The sequence below is a fragment of the Eucalyptus grandis genome, chromosome 3 (genome assembly GCF_016545825.1).
Source record: "Eucalyptus grandis isolate ANBG69807.140 chromosome 3, ASM1654582v1, whole genome shotgun sequence".
NCBI classification, from domain to species: Eukaryota; Viridiplantae; Streptophyta; class Magnoliopsida; order Myrtales; family Myrtaceae; genus Eucalyptus; species Eucalyptus grandis.
The window spans coordinates 21,403,931-21,424,932 of NC_052614.1; the positions used below are offsets into that span (position 1 = coordinate 21,403,931).

At 38.7% G+C, this 21,002-nt stretch overlaps 1 protein-coding gene across 1 annotated transcript; it reads right to left on the reverse strand.

Annotated features, from left to right (window-relative positions):
- Window positions 1-64: 64 nt before the first annotated feature.
- Window positions 65-20,135, reverse strand: LOC104447345 (probable glycosyltransferase At3g42180). Its single transcript, XM_039309441.1, has 5 exons — window positions 19,905-20,135; window positions 19,645-19,796; window positions 19,133-19,399; window positions 190-292; window positions 65-139 (listed from the first exon to the last, which is right to left on the reverse strand). Exons 1-5 carry the CDS (start codon window positions 20,133-20,135, stop codon window positions 65-67), a joined length of 828 nt encoding a protein of 275 aa, XP_039165375.1.
- Window positions 20,136-21,002: the final 867 nt, after the last annotated feature.

The following is a 21,002-nucleotide window of genomic DNA, read 5'->3' on the forward strand; positions in this document are numbered from 1 at the left end:
GACCTCGATATAAAGACACAAGTAGAACCAATCTAACTTCCCGACCTTCGTTTTCTGCAGAATCTCAATCTACTTGCAATGAATTCTCATCGGATTCGACGAGTTTAATTGGGCACTGAACACATAATCCTTCCATCTCCTGTACAATTTGGGAAAAATTTCTGGAGCGTAATTACGAAATATACTTACCCAATCATGGCAAGAAAACATAAGATGATCGGCACCCTTGCTTCTGTTCCAATGCTCATGTCTATCTGCAACAACATGGACGTAATTGTTAGCTAGGTTCACTCTTATGTGGAGGAGGCCCAATGAGTTGTAAGCCCAAAAGGGGCTTAAGCCCATATGATAAGTTATATGAGGAAATATGGTTTCTCACTATCTATATAAAGTGATAGCTGCAAAAGGAAATAGTAATAAGAGAAAAAGATAAAGCAGAAAATCTGGGGTTTGGGGCAATATATGATTTACATCAAGTCGGCGTCAGAGGTCGATTCATGGTCCGATTGAGCTGAAATTTTGTCAGCATGTTCGTGGCGCAATTTTATCGAATCTGAACGGTTTGATTTTCGTTTGAAGCTCCCTACATCAGGTTTTTCATGGATTGATCAAAACCTGCGTTTTTAGTCAGATTTATTCTTGATCTCTTGTGAAATTCATGTGCATTGCCAAGAATTATGTCTTGAGGTATTTGCTGCTATGTACCGCTAGTATTTGCTAGAGAAGAACAATTTTGTTGGTAGTGAAGAATTTCGGATGGACTCCGGTCCCGTGATTTTTTATCTCCTCACATCGAGGAGGTTTTCCACGTAAAAAATTGTCTTGTGTTCGCATGATTGGTATTTATTTTACTCTACCATATCAATTCCTATTAGGTTTACACAAGAGGTGAGATTATTTTATTCTGCTGCGTTAATTCGATATTGTTCGAATTGTTACTATTCTCCCTTCAGAGTGGTATCACAAAGATCTGGTTATTGCTTGATTTTTCTACATTGTGTTAAATAATGGAAACGAACACGAGTAGAATGGTTACTCTGAATGGTTCAAATTATCATATTTGGAAAGGGAAGATGGAAGACATTTTATATGTGAAAGATTTTTATTTGCCCGTATTTGTCGAGGAGAAACCAGAGAATAAAACTGATGCTGAATGGTCTACATTTCATCGTCAAGTGTGTGGTTATATTAGGCAATGGGTGGATGATAATGTTTTGAACCATATTATTGAGGAAACGCATGCATGCAATTTATGGGATAAGCTCGAACAATTATATACTCGAATGACTGGGAATAATTAGTTATTTTTGATCAAACAAATGATGGCTCGAGATATCAAGATGGTACTCGTTTGACTAATCATTTAAATTATTTTCAAGAAATTATAAATCAGTTGGCTGCGATAGGAATCAAGTTTGATGATAAGATACAAGTATTATGGTTGCTTGGTACTTTGCCGGACTCTTGGGAGACGTTTTGAACATCTTTGTCTAATTCTGCCCCAGATGGTACGATTACCGTGGATTTGGCCAAGAGTAGTATTTTGAATGAAGAGATGAGAAGGAAGACACAAGGATTATCTTCTTCACATTCTGATGCCTTGGTTGTTGAGAAAAGGGGAAGAAGTGAGTCTCGAGGTCCAAGAAATAGAGATAAAAGTCGAAAGAAAAGCAGAGGTAAGTATAATAAATTTGCTAATGTTGAGTGTCAGTATAATAAATTTGCTAACGTTGAGTGCCATTATTGTCATGAGAAGGGACATATTTAGAGGTTTTGTCGCCGGTTAAAAAGGGAGAAACAAAAGGAGAAAGGTAAAGAGAAGAAAAGTGATAATGACAGTGATGACAATTGTGTCGCTGCACTTAAAGAAGACTTTCTCATTATTTTTTATGGTGATGTGGTGAATTTTGTATCTCATGAGACTAGTTGGGTAATTGATAGTGGTGTATCCGTTCATGCTACGTTTCGTAGAGATTTCTTTACATCATACAGGTCAGGTGACTTCGGATCTGTGAAGATGGGAAACAATGGACTAGCTCAAGCTGTAGACATCGGTGATGTGTGCCTAGAAACCAGCAATGGCACAAGGTTAGTATTGAATAATGTTTAACATATACCTGATATCCGCTTGAATTTGATTTCTACAGGCAAGTTGGATGATGAGGGGTATTGCAGCTTCTTCAGCAATAGTCAATGGAAGCTCACCAAAGGTTTTCTTGTTGTGGCTAGAGGTGAAAAATATTCTTCGTTATACATTATGCAAGCAAAGTTGTCCACAGACAAAATTAATGCAGTAGACAACGAAGATGCAGTTGAATTATGGCATAAGAGGCTCGGTCATATCAGTAAGAAGGGTTTGTCAATATTGACCAAGAAGAAGCTCCTTTCAGGATTGAAAAAGTTCAACGCTAAAGAAGTGTGCTCACTGTTTAGCAGGAAAACATAACCGAGTTGCATTTAAAAGCTCCCCCCTTCAAGAAAGTCAAGTACACTGGATTTAGTGCATTCGAATGTTTGCGGTCCTATAAAAACAAAATCACTTGGTGGCTCTCTTTATTTTGTTACCTTCATAGATGATTTTTCAAGGAAAATTTGGATTCATCCCTTGAAAACTAAATATCAAGTGTTAGATGCTTTTAAGCAATTTCAGGCTTCAGTTGAGAGATAGACTGGAAAGAAATTGAAATGTATCAGAACTGATAACGGGGGAGAGTATATTAGACCTTTTGATGAATATTGCAGACAACAAGGTATTCGACATTAAAAAAACACCTCCTAAGATGCCTTAGTTAAATGGCTTAGCTAAGAGAATGAATAGAACACTAGTTGAAAGGGTAAGATGCTTACTTTCACAGTCAAAGCTACCTGGATCATTTTGGGGTTAGGCTTTAAGTACAGTTGTGCATGTATTAAATCTTACTCCATGCATTCCATTAGAGTTTGATATTCCTAATAAAGTTTGGACAGACAAAAATGTTTCTTATGATTATTTGCGTGTCTTTGGGTGCAAAGCATTTGTGCATATTCCCAAAGATGAGAGGTCTAAACTTGATGTGAAAACACGACAGTGCATATTTATCGGTTATGGACATGATATGCTTGGCTACAAATTTTATGATCCAGTTGAAAAAAAAAATTGTAAGAAGCAGAGACATTGTGTTTATGGAAGATCAAACAATAGAGGATATTAAGAAAGTAGAGATGATTTCAGCATCACAGGTTAGTGATAATCTGGTTGATTTGGATCCAGTTCATCTTACAAATATTCCTACACAAGTTGATGAAGAGCAACAGGAAGTCAATATTCCAAATAACGCACATGTTCCTTAACATGTTGAAATAGATAATATTATTCCTGAACCAGAGGCTCAATTAGATGTTCCACTGGATGTTCTAGTCCGGAGATCCGTTAGAGACCGACGACCTTCCACCAAGTATTCTGAAGATGAGTATGCATTATTGACTGATGCAGGTGAACCAGAGTGTTATGCAAAAGCAATAGAAGATGAGTACAAAAGCAATTGGTTCGATCCTATGCGAGATGAGATGCAGTCACTTTATGATAATCATACTTTTGAGTTGGTGAAGTTACCTAAAGGTAAAAGAGCTTTGAAGAACAAGTGGGTATATAGGTTGAAGTAAGATGAACATACTTCACAACCATGGTACAAAGCTAGATTAGTTGTTAAGGGATTCGATCAGAGAAAGGGTATTGATTTTGATGATATATTTTCTCTGGTAGTGAAAATGTCTTCTATCCGTGTGGTACTAGGCTTGGCAGATACCCTAGATTTGGAAATTGAGCAAATGGATGTTAAAACAGCCTTCCTACATGGTGACTTGGAGGAAGAGATATACATGGAACAACCTGAGGGTTTCAAAGTGAAAGGGAAAGAGGATTATGTGTGAAAATTAAAGAAAAGTCTCTATGGCCTAAAACAAGCACCGAGGCAGTGGTACAAAAAGTTTGCGCGCTATGACAGAACAGGGGCTATAAGAAGACTTCCTCGAATAACGTTTGTTTGTCCAAAAACTTTCGATGATGACTTTATTATTCTCTTGCTTTATGTTGATGATATGCTGATTGTTGGCAGGAATGCTTCAAGAATTGAATTATTGAAAAAACAATTGAGCAAGTCTTTTGCCATGAAAGACTTGGGCTCGGCGAAGCAAATTCTTGGCATTAGAATTACCCGAGACAGAGATGCTAAGAAGTTGTTTTTGTCGCAAGAGAAATATATCGAGAAGATCCTTCAGAAATTTTACATGGACAATGCTAAAGTGGTTAGTACTCTTCTTGCTGCTCACTTTAAGTTAAATATGAAGCAAAGTCCTATGACTGATAAAGAGAAGAAAGATATGGAAAGTGTTCCATATGCTTCAGCTATAGGAAGCTTAATGTATGCAATGGTATGTACACGCCCAGACTTGGCGCATGCAGTTGGTGTTGTTAGTCGCTATTTGTCAAATCCAGCAGAGCACTTGGAATGCGTGAAATGGATTATGAGGTATCTATTGGAGAAAACTTCCTTGAGTGTTTTGAAGCTGACAAAACATTTCCATCAGTCTAGTCTGAAGACTTGCAGACTCTTCCATCAAAGTCTAAAGACCTCCGGACTGCCAAACTCAAGACTCAAAGTCTATCCCCATTGACAGTTTCTAGACCGTCGAAGAAGATTATCCAGAACTGGATGTTTCGTCAAGGATTTAACTTTATCGACTGGAGTAGAACTTCTGGTTGGATATAGCATGTCGGAATCCTTGATTTTGATCAAGATTGATTTGGGAATCGTGGATTCGTTGATTGGCGAAGTATACTTGGAAGGTTCTACTTATAGAAACCAAGATCCTGATTGTATGGGCGAGCAGGATTGATGGGCTATCGTCATGTTCCTTAAATAGCTCGAAGATCTTCCTAATTGATTCTGTCCGACGGGTAGATTGGAAGAATTCCTTTGGTAAGTGCCAACGGGTATGATGGCATAAAGGAGTATATAAGGAAGACGTTCCAGTTGTTCAAGAGTGTGCGCGATAGAAGAATTCCAAAGTCTGAAGCTCCTTGTTCTTAGTCAATTAAACTACTGAGCGAAATTTTGTACGCAAAAGAGAGTCTATATCATTGAAAGACCTTGAGGAAGTGTAGTAGAGTCTCTACACTGTGGATTCAAGGAAGAGCCTAACCGTAACAACTCTTTTGTTCATAGTGAAATCCAGGCCAAATGGGGTCGGTGCGGAAGAGTGGACGTAGGCTTGGATTAAGCCGAACCACTATAATCTCTCGTGTTCATATTCTCTTCTCTACACTCTTTTACTTTGATCGTAATTCGTTTTGAGAATTTCCTTTTTCATAATCTATTATTGATTTGCACTGCACATATCTCGCAAAATTGTTTCTACACCTATTCACCCCCTCTAGGTGCTCATACTAGCTTTCACAATTGGTATCAGAGCTTGAGTACTCACTTGAATTGAAGTGTTTTACTTCAGAGTTAAAGATCATGGCTAGTATGTTGGCTCCAGGACTGGTTGAAGGGCAAAGCAATACAAGACCGCCTTACTTTGATGGAAAAGAATACAATATATGGAAAAACAAGATGAAGGCATTTCTAAGATCAAAGAATCCTCTGGAATGGGACGTGGTAGACAAAGGAATCATTCCTAAAGCTGCACCTGTCTCAGAAAGAGGAAAAGAAACTGTTGAGTCTAGAGAAATGACTCAAGAAGAGATAACCAAGAGACAAGCTCTTGATGCAAAACGATTTATTCTTTATATTGTGCATTATCACCTACCGAATATAACAGAATATCTTCTTGTGTTACAGCTAAAGAAGTCCGGGATAGATTACACATCACCTATGAAGGAACCGACCGAGTGAAAGAAACCGAATCAATATTCTCGCTCGGACAATACGAAGCATTCAAAATGAAAACAGGAGAATCTATCACTGACATGTTTAGTCGTTTTACAGAGATAGTGAATGGTCTTGAAAATCAAGGTCAACCAATTTTTGATCCCATGAAAGTAAACAAGCTACTGCGTGGACTCTCCAAGGATTGGAATCACATAAAGACCTCAATAAGGGAGACACAAAGAATTATGCCACTCTCTGATGAGTTGGTTGGGACTCTTCATCTTATAAAGTGGAGCGAATCAATGAAGATGAAGATCCTAAAGGTAAGAAATCCATTGCATTAAAATCTAATGATGATTCGATGTCACAGACTCAAGACGATATGGATGATGAAGAGCTTGCTCTCATGATAAGAAGATTCAGAAAGCTAAACAGAAAGGGAAGAAGATTCAATCCAAAGAAATAGAGCTTTCAAAAGCAACAGAGTAAGACTGTTGAGGATGATGAATCCAATAGAGATGTAGTCTGCTTTTGAATGTAAGAAAAAGGACACATCGACCCAACCGTCCCATTCTCCGAGAAAAAAAGAAAGGAAAACCGAGAAGTATCGAAAGGCACTCAAAGCAGAAACTTGGAGTAATACGAATGTGAAGAAAGTGATGATGATTATGCCAACATTTGTCTCATGGCACAATCGACTCGGACTCCGAAACAGACTTAGATTCATACAGTGAAATCGAGGTAAGTAACTTGAAAATCCCTACTAAAGTCTCTAGATACATTGATGAATTGTGTCTTAGTCTCAAGACTTCTCTTAAAAGGATTTCCGAACTCAAAAGAGAAAACTCTACACTAAAACAACAGGAAAATGTTTTGAAAGAAAATGTCAAAAGTTTAGACAAAAGTGTTTCTACCTTGAAAGAAAATGAAGACAATCTTTCAAAAGAAAATGCATTCTTGAAAATGACATCTCAAATATTTCTAAAAGATTTTCTATAGGATCTCGAGAAACTTGAGAAAATTCTTTCAAAGACAAAGACCTTACTTCAATAAATCAGGTTTAGGAATGACTACTGAAACCATTCCTCTAATTGATTTTTCTAAAGTAAAAGAAAGAATTAAGCAAAGACCTACGAGAAATGCTTACAAAATCATTTCCAAAAAGTGTTTGTAAAACCAGTAGGTCGCAGTGCTCTTAAATGTTCTAAGTGCAATAGTTCAGATCATTTTCAAAAAGAATGTTCTATGGTTTGGAAACCCGTTAAGAAGGTATGGGCAAAGACAACATATCATACTAACACCAATGGACCCAAGAAAATATGGATACCAAAGAAAGCTTGAGTTTCTTTTCTAAATGCAGGTCACTATCAAGAGAAAGATTAAATGGTACCTGGATAGTGGATGCTCAAGGCATATGACAGAAAATTCAAATTGCTTCATAAAACTTGTTCAAGTTAATGGTGGAAAAGTTTCATTTGGAGGAAACAGCAAAGGAAGAATTGTGGGATTCGGAACTATAAAGATTGGAAGTTTCACGATCGTATTGTTTCTTTAGTGGAAGGACTCAACTACAATTTACTTAGTATCGACCACCGTGCGACACCGGCTTCAAAATCAACTTTCAAGAGGGAATATGTTCAGGAACCGAAAGATTCCTCTCGCCTTTCACGGGTCGAAGACATGGAAATATCTACCTCTAGGATGTCAAACTAGATGAAGTACAATGTCTAATCTCAATTCAAGAAGAAGCAAACTTATGGCACAAAAACTTGGGCACATCAACATGAAGCAAATAGCTAAAATTTCAGTAAAGAAGCTTGTTCGTGGTCTACCCAATTTGTCATTTCAAAAGACTGATCTATGTACACCATGTGTGTTGGGAAAACAGGTAAGAAACTCATTCAAACCAATAAATCAAGTTGCCACTAATCGTATACTGCCACTTCTGCATATGGATCTCTTTGGACCAACCAGAACTCAAAGCATTGGAGGTAAGAAATATTGCCTAGTAATTGTGGATGACTACTCACGATTTACTTGGGTATATTTCCTAGTAAGTAAGTCTCAAACCTTTTCTTACTTCAAAAAGTTTGCTAAAAAGGTTCAAAATGAAAAATGGTATGTTATTTCAAGTATACAAACTGATCAAGGAGGCGAATTTGAAAATCAAGACTTTACAAGATTTTGTGATGAATCTGGTTTTCAGCATATGTTCTCTTCTCCATACACTCCAAAGCAAAATGGAGTCGTGGAAAGAAAAAATAGATCGCTTCAAGAGATGGCTAGAACTCTTTTAATTGAAAGAAACATCTCTTCACGTTTTGGGCTGAAGCAAGCTTTCTACAACATGTTATATCATTAATAGAGTTTTTCTAAGGCCTATTCTGAAAAAAAACTCCCTACGAGTTATTCAAAGGTAAGAAGCCCATTGTTTAATATTTTCACGTGTTTGGATGTAAATGTTTTATTTTGAAAAATGCAAATGATCGAGTTGGGAAGTTTGAAGAAAAATCAGATGAAGGGATTTTCCTTGGATATTCGACCACAAGCAAAGCCTACAGAGTATACAACAAAAAGACTCAATCAGGGAGGAATCAATTAATGTCAAATTTCAAGACTCTATGCAAAATGAATCGATTCGACTCAACTTGAAGAATCTGAACCCGCTCTAGACTCCACAAAGTCTAAATCTCCGGAAGCAGCTCAGACTTTAGAAGACCAAGAACAAATAATTGGCGAAGATTCAAATGAGGAAAAAGATCAACAAATAACAAATCAACCAGCAACTGGAAGCATAAGTCCAAATCATCCCACGTATCTCATTATCGGCGATATTAATGAAGGAATTCGCACAAGATCCAAAAGGCGCGAAGAGTCTAGTGCTGTGGCTCTTATTTTTGAAAAAGAACCCAAAAGTATAGAAGAAGCTCTAACTGATGAAAGCTGGATTGAAGCCATGCAAGAAGAACTCAGGCAATTCAAGATCAATGATGTCTGGGAATTGACTCCTAAACCGAAAGGAAAATCCATCATTGGAGCTAAATGGGTTTTCAGAAACAAGATGAATGAGAAAGGAAAGGTTGTAAGAAACAAAGCAAGACTCGTGGCCAAGGGATATACGCAAGAAGAAGGGATAGACTATGATGAGACTTACGTACCAGTAGCAAGGTTAAAAGCAATTAGATTACTACTTGCTTTTTGCTTGTCATAAAAATTTCAGGTTATTCCAAATGGACGTCAAAAGTGCTTTCCTAAATGGATTTATCCAAGAGGAAGTCTATGTGGAACAACCACCCGCTTTGAAGACCCAAGGAAACCGACTGCTTTCGACCGAAAAAGCCCTATATGGTCTAAAGCAAGCACCTCAAGCTTGGTACGATAGACTAAGTAAGTTTTTAATCCAAAATGGCTTTGTCAAAGGTAATGTAGATACTACATTGTTTATCAAAAGAGAAAACAAAAGTTTTCTACTTGTTCAAATTTATGTTGATGATATTATTCTTGGATCTTCTAATAAAAGTCTGTGCAAGAAATTCTCTAAGTCTATGCAGGATGAATTTGAAATGAGCATGATGGGTGAACTAACCTTCTTTCTTGGGCTCCAAGTAAAACAACTGAAGGGAGAAACCTTTATTCATCAAGAAAAGTATGCTAAAGATCTTGTCAAAAAGTTTGGACTGGAGAATTGCAAAAAGACTGATGTACCAATGTGGAACCCCCACGACGGCCCCCGATCCGATTAGGGTCGCCACAGTTCGCTTACCATTCACTTTTCCTAATAACATGTCACTCTGATACCATTTCAATTGCAGTAGGTCCATACAACCTGGGGGTTTACATCTTTTAGATCAGTCCTTTGCGCAATTTATATATGGAAGCACATCCAACAACTCCCTTCCCTATATTCAGAAAACGATGCACACCTACTAAACATCTTATATAAGTTAAAGCCGAACACGTTTATTTACATAAAGCAGACGGACATCTTTAGTCGGTACATCGAAATGCCAATGTTTCTATACTCGGCTATACTTCAAAATATGACCGACATCTTCTCCAATAGTCGAATACTTAAAGTCCATCGATCAGTGTCGGCGTCCAAAAGTTCCTCCCTTTACTATCCTCCTCCTCGCAATCATATCCAACCACTTGATTCATCTACTGGTAGCAAGTGGCGTGAGTATCTTATCTAGTCAAATGTTATTCCTCAAAAGGGGTGAGTACAACCACTCAAATATAAAAGACCAATAAACCACTCAATACATCATGCCATGCAATCATCACAATCATAGCATCACATGTCATACAAGCATCCATGCACAACATACCATGGCATCATGCACATGTCATCATACCTCATGTGCATCATCATCATCATATAGACATCACCATCATATCATACACTTACCATCATCATGTCACATATGGCATCATCCTTACCATGCATCCATGCGTATAACATCATCATCATATCACCATATCACATGTACCATCATCATTACCATGCATCCATGCATGTAACATCATCATCATATCACCATATCACATGTACCATCATCATTACCATGCATCCATGCATGTAACATCATCATCATATCATCATATCACATGTACCATCATAATTACCATGCATCCATGCATGTAACATCATCATCATATCATCATATCACATGTACCATCATCATTACCATGCATCCATGCATGTAACATCATCATCATATCATCATATCACATGTACTATCATCATTACCATGTATCCATGCACATCTCATCGTCATGCATATATCATCATGCATAAATTCAATTTCAATTTCATTTTTTTGGACCGCCACATTTCTCTTTCCCGGGACCAATGTTTGCATCCCACATTCATCACTCTCGCCCAATCCTAGCATTGCGAGGAACCTCCGGGCATGTATCCAAGATACAACCGGGCATTCGGCACCCCCACATTCCGGACATCTCGTATCCCAACTGGCATCACGAGGAACCTCCGGGCATGTATTCAAAATACAACCGGGCATCCAAAGGGCATCGACTCATTCGAACCTCTGGACATCTCGCATCCCACCTGGCATCACGAGGAATCTCCGGGGCTCGCCATGAAAATGGTTACCCCTACCCTCCGGGCATGCATCATGATACAATCCCTCACCCTCCGGGCATGTATCATAATACAACCGAGCATCCCGACACTCCCGGGGAAAACCTCTGGGCATGTATTCATAATACAACCAGGCATCCAAAGGGCATCGACTCATTCGAACCTTTGGGCATCCCGACTCCCGGGGCATCATCGGCTCACACCTCCGACGGTATCATCATCACCACGATGCATGTTCTTATACATCTCATTTTCAATTTCACATTCACAATTATGGCTCAATTTCAACATGGCATGCGATGTGATGGCAACCAAGATCATATTCATCATTGAATTCATACATGCATCTCAAATCATTATCGTACATGCAGCAAGACACCATCATCCATAACAATACACTTCATGAGGTCCATGCAATTTAAAATGGTCCATATTTCATGCCTTTTTCAAAATTCCAGCATGTACCATTTTTGAAAATACTTAAATTAAATATCCATATGCTTCTCAAAAATCATGAAATCAAGGCATGTGATAGGCAAGACAACAAGATAATAATTTCATGAGAAATACATGCCCAATAGAGTTCCACACAAAAGATATGATTTACACCAACACAGCATACAATTTCGGATAGAAACAGAATGTGCAGTTCTCGAAATAATTTGATTAAAATACCCGAATGACCTCTGAAAATTATGAAATTTTACCAGGTTATATTTAAGACACTAATGTAGTTTTTTCATGAAGACTTCTAGTCCAGATTCGTTTTAGTTAATTTTCTATAGTCATACGAAGCTTCTGGTTCTAGTACCGAAACGTCCAGTGTAGGTATCTCCGAAATATCGAGTTTTCACCCACTTATTCTTCTTCGTTTCCTCTGAAATTTGGATATGTTTTACTTCAAGAGGTTCCCTACAACTTTCATAAGGGATCTAGGTCAAATTTCCAGAGTATAGTCATCATATGGGTCCATGAAATCGGGTGTCCTGTACCGCGTCTCCAGATTTACCGTCTTCAAGAGTAAGTTGATTCACTAGGCTACACTTGTTCATTTTACTTCAAATTTGAGTATGTTGGTCTTTAAGATGTTCTCTACAAGTTTCATGAAGAAGTAGAAGAGAGATTCTTGATAAAAAGCAACATGCAACCACAGATCTACCAAAAGGTCAGCAAAATCGTTCCAGATCTAGTGTCTTTGTAGGATGAGGGTTTGACCCCTTAAATCTCCATCATTTTGTCCCAAATGTTAGTATGTTGTATTTTAAGATGCTTACTACAACTTTCATGAAGCAATCAAGGTTAAAATCGAACTCAAAACATGCATGCAAACTCTCACAAGATTCTGGTTCAGGCGGTTCATACGAAAACAGCAAGCATCTCCAAGAACAAACCTCATTCACTTCGATTTCTAGCCTCTAAACATCCAAGAACTCAGCCACACATGCAAGACACACATGCAAGAGTGGAAATCAATCCCAACTTGCCTCAAAGACCAAGCGGACAGCGGCGCACGAACGGCACACCGGCGACGGACTGACGGCGTGCAGGCGGTGACGAGCGAGCTCCTCCTCTCTTGACCTCACTCTCTCTCGCGCAACTCGCTATCTCCCTTTGACTTGGACGGTGGCTCTCAACCAGCCATTCTCTCTCTTCCTCTTCCCTTTTAGTTGGACATATATTGCATGTATTCTTATTTTGCATGGGGGACACTTGTCCCTAAGAAGGAGACAAGTGTCTTCTTTGTTGAAGACACTTGGAGGCCATGTGGCTCCTCCTTCATGCAAGATGGGCCTCCATCTTCGGCTGGGCTTGGGCCAGCAATGGGCTGGTCGAATAGGGGGCTGGTGTGGGATGGTTGGATGGGCTTTGGGCCCTAAAATCAGCCCACCCCCTCCTATTCCTATTCCTTTAAATCCCAAACTAAATAAACACCTAATTTCAACTTATAAGCCCACAAAACTCTATAAATTTAAATCAATAAAATTCTACTTATAAAGTGCACCACCAAGAATAAGATTTTCTATATCAATTTGCACTTTAATGATTCCTTGGGTCACTTGAAGACACACCTCCATCCAAACAATCATCCTTTACAATGCTTGGCCTTAGAATTTCGGCCCACTAACCTTTTAATAATCTATTAACATTTTTCACTTAAATAAATACCTAACTTGCAAAAGTAATAAGGCCATAAAACTTGTAGTCACAAATCCATAAATTCCAATTTATAATACACATGGCCAATGATAGAATTTTCTTTTCTCTCACATAATTATCCATTAAAAGCTTGGTCATAAATCTTATTGCAAATTATGGATTAAATGGCCATAACTTGATGATACTTCCATCACCTATTCATAGACTTTAATGTAACTAGAGGTCATTATGAATTTTGGGATGCCACAACCAATGTCAAATTCCTTGAAGTTGGACAAAGATGAAGGAGGAAAGAAAGTCGACCAGAAGCTATACAGGAGCATCATTGGTTCACTTCTTTACCTTCTTTCTAGACCCGATATTTTGTTTAGTGTTTGCATTTGTGCCGGGTTTCGATCGGACCCGAGAGAATCTCATTTAAGTGCTGCAAAACGTATTATCAAATACATTGCCTCATCTTCAACTTTGGGTCTCGGGTATCCTAAAGAAGGAGACTTTACTCTTCTTGAATACTCAGACGCAGACCTAGCCGGATGCAGAGTTGATAGAAAGAGCACATCGGGCACCCGTCAACTACTTGGAAGCAGGGACGGTGTCTTGGTTTTCAATGAAGCAAAGTACAATAGCTCTTTCTACAGGCGAGAATATGTAGCTCTTGGAAGTTGTTGTTCACAAATTCTGTGGATAAAACAACAGGTTAAGAGACTTTGGAATTGAAGATTCATGCACCGAAATCAAATGTGACAACACCAGCGCAATCAATCTCATCAGAATCCGATTCTTCACTCAAGAGCAAAACATATAGAGATTCGACATCACTTCATTAGAGATCATGTTCAAAATGGAGAAGTTTCGATTCAGTTTATTGACTCAAAGAATCAACTGGCGGATATATTTACAAAGCCTTTGGAGAAAAATCAATTTGAAGCTATTCGTTCCAGACTCAATATCTTAAAGTCTGAGGAAGTTCAGACCCAGGACTGAAAGTCTAAAGACTCTCAGACTCGGATGATCAAGATTTTTTACTGTAAGATATTTTATTTTCTCTTAGATCAAATCTCGAAAAGGTACGATCATATATCCGTAATTGATTGTTGCTATTTTTAATTTCCGTGATTATTGTAATCTTTCCTTTTCAAAAAGAAATTTTTAAAATGACAGTTATCTAATTTTTGAAAATGCAGTTATTTTTTAAATGGCATCTTTATATTTCCTTTTACGACGTTCCGTATGCATCTCTTCGATTGTCTTATATATCGTCGGTTCTTCTTCATTTTACTCACAAAAACCCTAAGAGAGCACAGATCTTCCATTTCTATCTTCTTCTCTTGTTTAATCTTCGAAAAGTTGTCATCTTTCTTGGGAAAACAAGCTTGGAATCCCTCCAATACCGTGAAAATGTCTTCTCAAAGAAAGTCTTCGAGGATCGCGAACAAAGGACCACAAAAGAGATGCGTGAGGGGCCTACGCACTTTGATCTTACCGAGGAAGAGGAATCTCCTAATCAACAACAGAGCCCACAACATTCTCAGCAGCGTCCATCTCCTCCATCTAGACCTCAGAATGTTGCACATCAAGAAGAGGAAGAAATCATCGAAGACGCAGAACCCGTAATAACTCTTAAGCCTGGCTTTACTTATAAGCTTTACCATGCTTTGAAGAGGGGTGGTACTCCTTTGAACTACATTGACGAATTTTTGAAAGAAAAAGGGTATCGAAATGAAACCTATTTTCTACGCACGATGGAACGTTTGGGAATTGCCCCTGCTGGATCGGCGGAAGAGGCATTCGCAAATATCCCAACCGATCCACGTGTTGGAGGGTTGAGTCGCCGGATGGGAATGACGATGATAGGATGTATAGTCGCTTTAAAACCGAGAATGGGTGTTGCGGTAAAAATCCGAAGCAAAAGGACAGACTTGTTTAGATCGGATGACCACAAGCAAATCGTACTCTAAGTTGCTGAAGCGTGGGGTGATAAACCCTAGAAGTATGGATTTTGATTTTCTTGACTCTGTGAATGCCAATCTGCAGGAGAAATTCAGCCTTCTTCAACTCGAACGGTTTTGTTCTAAATCTACAGAAGCCTATGCTGAACTTACTGCTTATTTCTATTCGAATCTTAGTTTCTTGGATGCGAATAGATTCTCTTTTAGTGTTCAAGATCGGACCATGTTGTTGACATGAATACATTGGCTGATGTGATTGGGGTTGAAAGAGGGAGATATCAACCTATCAGTGTGTCTATTGCTCGTGCAACATTGGAACTTGTTAAGAATCGAAGAACGGAAGACAAGATTTCCTATTTGAGGATGAATGCAACCAACATTCTGCTTCACAAGATTGTGATTAACTGCCTCGACCAAATCTACTTCAAAGACCGATGTTTCAAACTCGAGGCAAAGTTGATGTATGCCATCAATGCTGGGAAAAAATTCTCTCTTTCACACACTATTATGTTCCACATGTACAGGGCAGTGGTGAAGGACAAGGGTCAACTTCCTTATCCAGCTCTTGTGACCAAGTTATTCAGACACTTGAATATTCAGCCTCCACAAATTCTTTGCGATCGAGTGTGCGATCAAATGGTGGTGGGACTGAAAATGGTCTCTAAAATGCATCTGAAGGAACTCAACAAGGAGTTGGAGAAGTTCAAGGAGAAAACCCCTGTTAAGACTCATCAAATATCTTCGGCTACAAAAAGGAAATGGAAGGAGCCCATGGTTGCTCCATCCAAGAAAAGAAGAGCTCTCATCATTGAGGATGAAGAGGATGAGGATGACATTACCATTTCTGCAATGGCTTTGAAGAACTTGAGTCGTTCTGCACCAGAATCAAATGAGAGACAGGAAAAAGACTCGGCTGAAGCAGAATAGAGGACTGGAGATAGTGAAGATTTTGAGAAAGAAGCAGAGGAGAGAGATGCAGAGGAGGAAAGAATTGAAGAAGAAGAAGAAGAAGAAGAGGAGGAGGAGGAGAGAGTAGAAAAAGAACATGAAGAACACTCTTCTCCACCTAAAGGCATGGAAACGGGGGGAGATCCTGAGAAAAGAGGAACATCCTCAATCCCTGCCACCAGTGAAGGAGTAAGTCGCTCTCCAGCAGATCCAGAGGACATCTATGCCTCACAATTTCCTGAGGAGGGACACAATGTTTCATCGCCCAATCTGCGTGACAATGCTGATACACCGTCTGATCGTGCAGAAGCAAGTACTCAAACTGATAATTCAGCAGACTTTCGCAGAATTATTGATATTCTTTTGGAGATGAAAGGTCAAATCTATGCTCTAGGATGCGAACTTCAGAATATGCATAATGCAAGACAAGCTTCCTCAGTTTCTTTGTATGATCAACTCCAAGCCCTTGCTCTTCAAGTTCAGGCAAATGCTAAGGGTGAAGAAGTAGCGCAACTAAAGGAGGACTTAAAAAGGCTGGAAGGCATTGTTCTCCAATGGGAGATTTCCAGCTTGTCCGTGTTCCCAAGCCATCTTAATTTCATTCTCTTTTCATCTCTATCTTTTTAATGATGACAAAAAAGGGGGAGAGATATGCAGATTTTTGGATTTAAAACTTTTTTGATTGACTTGATGTTTGTGTTTGGCTGTTTGGATTTGGACTGGATTTGGAATTGACTGTTTGAACATCTATTTATCTTAAGTATTATTGAATATCTCATGGCCTTGTTCATAAAACTAACCTACTTTCTGTGGATGCAGATTCTAATGTTATTACTAAGCCATTTATCTTTATGAGATATCCATATTTGCTTGAGTAATGTTTTGCGGTCAAAGTTATCCAAATCTCAGGAAAGTTTTGTCACCATCAAAAAGGGGGAGATTGTTGGAGAAAACTTCCTTGAGTGTTTTGAAGCTACAAAACATTTTCATCGCCTAATCAAGACTTGCGGACTCTTCCATCAAAGTCCGAAGACCTCCGGACTGCCAAACTCAAGACTCAAAGTCTATCCTCGTTGACGCTTCTAGACCGTCAAGAAGACTTATCCAGAACTGGATGTTTCGTCAAGGATTTGACTTTATCGACTGGAGTAGATCTTCTGGTTGGATATAGCATGTCGGAATCCTTGATTTTGATCAAGATTGATTTGGGAATCGTGGATTCGTTGATTGGCGAAGTATACTTGGAAGGTTCTACTTATGGAAACCAAGATCCTGATTGTATGGGCGAGCATGATTGATGGGCTATCGTCATGTTCCTTAAATAGCTCGAAGATCTTCCTAATTGATTCTGTCCGACGGGTAGATTGGAAGAATTCCTTTGGTAAGTGCCAACGGGTATGATAGCATAAAGGAGTATATAAGGAAGACGTTCCAGTTGTTCAAGAGTGTGTGCGATAGAAGAATTCCAAAGTCTGAAGCTCCTTGTTCTTAGTCAATTAAACTACTGAGCGAAATCTTGTACGCAAAAGAGAGTCTATATCATTGAAAGACCTTGAGGAAGTGTAGTAGAGTCTCTACACCGTGGATTCAAGGAAGAGCCTAACTCAACAACTCTTTTGTTCATAGTGAAATCCAGCCAAATGGGTCGGTGCGGAAGAGTGGACGTAGGCTTGGATTAAGCCGAACCACTATAATCTCTATGTTCATATTCTCTTCTCTACACTCTTTTACTTTGATCGTAATTCGTTTTGAGAATTTCCTTTTTCATAATCTATTGTTGATTTGCACTGCACATATCTCGCAAAATTGTTTCTGCACCTATTCACCCCCTCTAGGTGCTCATACTAGCTTTCACAGTATCTTCGGGGAACTTTAAATTTGAAACTCAGTTTCGGGACCGGGAAAGTTGAGTTAGTTGGATACACAGATTCCGACTTGGCAGGAGATATTGATACTCGTAAATCTATTTCTGGTTATTTGATTTCTTTTGCGGGTGGAGCTGTGTCATGGAAGTCAAGATTGCAGAAGTGTGTTGCACTTTCCACAACCGAAGCTGAATTTATTGCAGCCACTGAAGCCGGTAAAGAGATGCTATGGATGAAGTTCTTAGAAGAACTTGGGTTCAAGCAAAAGAGGTATGTGCTATTTTGTGATAATCAAAGCGCAATTCATCTTGGTAAGAGTTCATCTTTTCATTCTAGATTGAAACATATTAATGTTAGATATCATTGGATAAGAGATGTTATAGATGAAAAGTTGTGGAACTTGAGAAAATTCATACGGATCATAATGGCTCTGATATGATGACGAAGACCCTACCAAGAGAAAAGCTTAAACATTGTCAATTGATAGTAGGGATGGTGAATCCCTCCACATTGTCGTGAGGGGGGATTTGTTAACTAGGTTCACTCCTATGTGGAGGAGGCCTAATAAGTTGCAAGCCCAAAAGGGGCTTGAGCCCATATGATAAGTTATATGAGAAAATATGGTTTCTCACTATCTATATAAAGTGATAGCCCAAAAGAAAATAGTAACAAGAGAAAAAGAGAAAGTAGAAAATCTGAGATTTGGGGCAAAATCCGATTTACATCAAGTTGGCGTCGGAGGTCGATTCGTGGTCCGATTCGGCTGAAATTTTGTCAGCATGTTCCTGGCTCAATTTCATCGAATCTGAACGGTTTGATTTTCATTTGAAACTCCCTACATCAAGTTTTTTGTGGATTGATCAAAACCTGCGTTTTTGGTCAAATTTATTCTTGATCTCTTGTGAAATTCCTGTGTATTGCTAAGAATTATGTTCTTGAGGTCTTTGCTGCTATGTACCTCTAGTATTTGCTAGAGAAGAACAATTTTGTTGATAGTGAAGAATTTCAGGTGGACTCCGGTCCCGTGTTTTTTGATCTCCTCACATCGAGGAGGTTTTCCACGTAAAAAATCGTCTTGTGTTCGTGTGATTGGTATTTTTTTTACTTTACCATATCGATTCCTATTAAGTTTACACAAGAAGGGAAATTATTTTATTTTTATCTGTTTGGTAAAAATTGGAGATTATTTTATTCCGGTGCGTTAATTCGATATTGTTCGAATTGTTACTGTTCTTCCATCAGTAATCACACACGAACCTCTGTAATCTATCCCGCCTATAGTCGTGGATGGAGAGGATCAGTTCGTACACATAGTTGACGACGTTGGTCACACTGAAAGGAAGGAAGAAGGCATGTGCCTTGTCAGGATGGTGTGCCCTGAATGGGTTCCGCTTGTCCTCCTCCTCGTCGATGAACTGTCCTTTAGTGGCATATAGGACGTTCACCGGCCCGTAATGTACCAAAGGATGGTCGCCTTCTCTGTACGTCCATATCTTGAATCTCTTCATCATCTCCATGTGGCTCCTGCCCGAAATCAAGTCCAAAAAACGGGGAAGAAAGAAATAGGACTCTTGTTTTAGAATCAGTAAACTATAATGTGCACAATCTCGAGTCAAATTAACGTTAGGTATTCTAAATTTTGATTCCATGGCGCTTTACAAAAACACGCATGCTTGCACTGAACACAAACCTACCAAGATTGATATTAACACAAACCTTGTGAAAAAAAGAAACTCTGAACTTTAAGTGAACTCAAAGGAGGACTTAACTGATAAAAAGCGTAGGGGTTTCTATACACATTTCCTCTGGGTATGAACGTCTCTTCCTTATCAGAAGTGTAGCTTTGGGACTGAATGGCTTTCCGAATTGCTGCACGGGCTTGAGCCAAATCATCTTCGATTCTTTCTAAACTACTCTTCTTCTACAGGCACCGGAAAAACTTCCCTCGTTAACCCACAAACACCACAATAGACGTTGTAACTTGGTAATACGAAGTAATTAACACACTGATACACATGACAATACTCACTTTGATGGTGTTATGTCTAGATCTGCTTTTGTACATGGAGGTCGAGAGAAGCCTGTTAACTGCAAACGATGATGGTCTTATGGTGTGGCTGTTGGAAGAAAAAGACAGATTGGAAACAGGAATATCATGATTTCCGTTAAACGGAGAGCAATACAGAAAGACAAAAAGGAGGAGCAGACAAATTGCTGGAATGAGGAGGAGCTGTGAATAAGGCAAGTTCATGGACGGCATCTTCTTGAACATGAACATGAGAAGGTGTGACTGCAGAAGGCTATATATACAAATACGGAAATAATTGAATAAGCAATTTTGACACGTTGTCTTCTCCACTTTCTTGATTATAGACTCTCTGTTGTGTATGAATACTTTCTGCAGCCAAAAAGAATCAAGTTAGACGCATCCTGTTTGACTTTCTCCTATCTAAAAATCGTTCATGTAGTATGTATTCAGACTGAAGTTTATATAATTGTCGATCGAGCTGTGTCTCGAGCTGGAAAAGATTTGTGAATATAATTTAAATAATCAATCTGTTTTAAAAACCTGATTAAATTTGATAAGTGCATTCTAAAAAGAAGTTGAAAGCAGCAAGGGATATATGCTGAAAACATTGATAAGGACTAATGAGCATGGTTCCTTAAGGCAAGCTCCTACTAAGATTAATGCAGATGCAGCCTACCAATGTTTACGAGAAAAAATAATTTGGAAAGGACATTAATTAATAGCTGAGATGAAATAAGATATATTACTTGTAACTCGTCAATCATAATGAATATATGGCATAAAAAATATATGTTGTGAGGTAAATTTTCATAAACTCGGAATCCTACGTTTTGTGATAGCAATGGCGATTCCTAGGCTGCCATGGGAAGACACTTAAATAACGTGAAACTTATCCCTTCATGCTATTTCAAAATCGTTTGTAGAATAGACATGGTTAGTGAACGGAACTATATATACGTAATTCGAACTATTAAATAGTTCAGTGTCAGGATGATTAGCCCTTTATTCTACATCCAATGTTTTGTTCTACATTCAACATTTCATCTAGATTACTTTCTTACTCTTTTAATGATCTTTCTGTTAGGAAAATCCCTTATG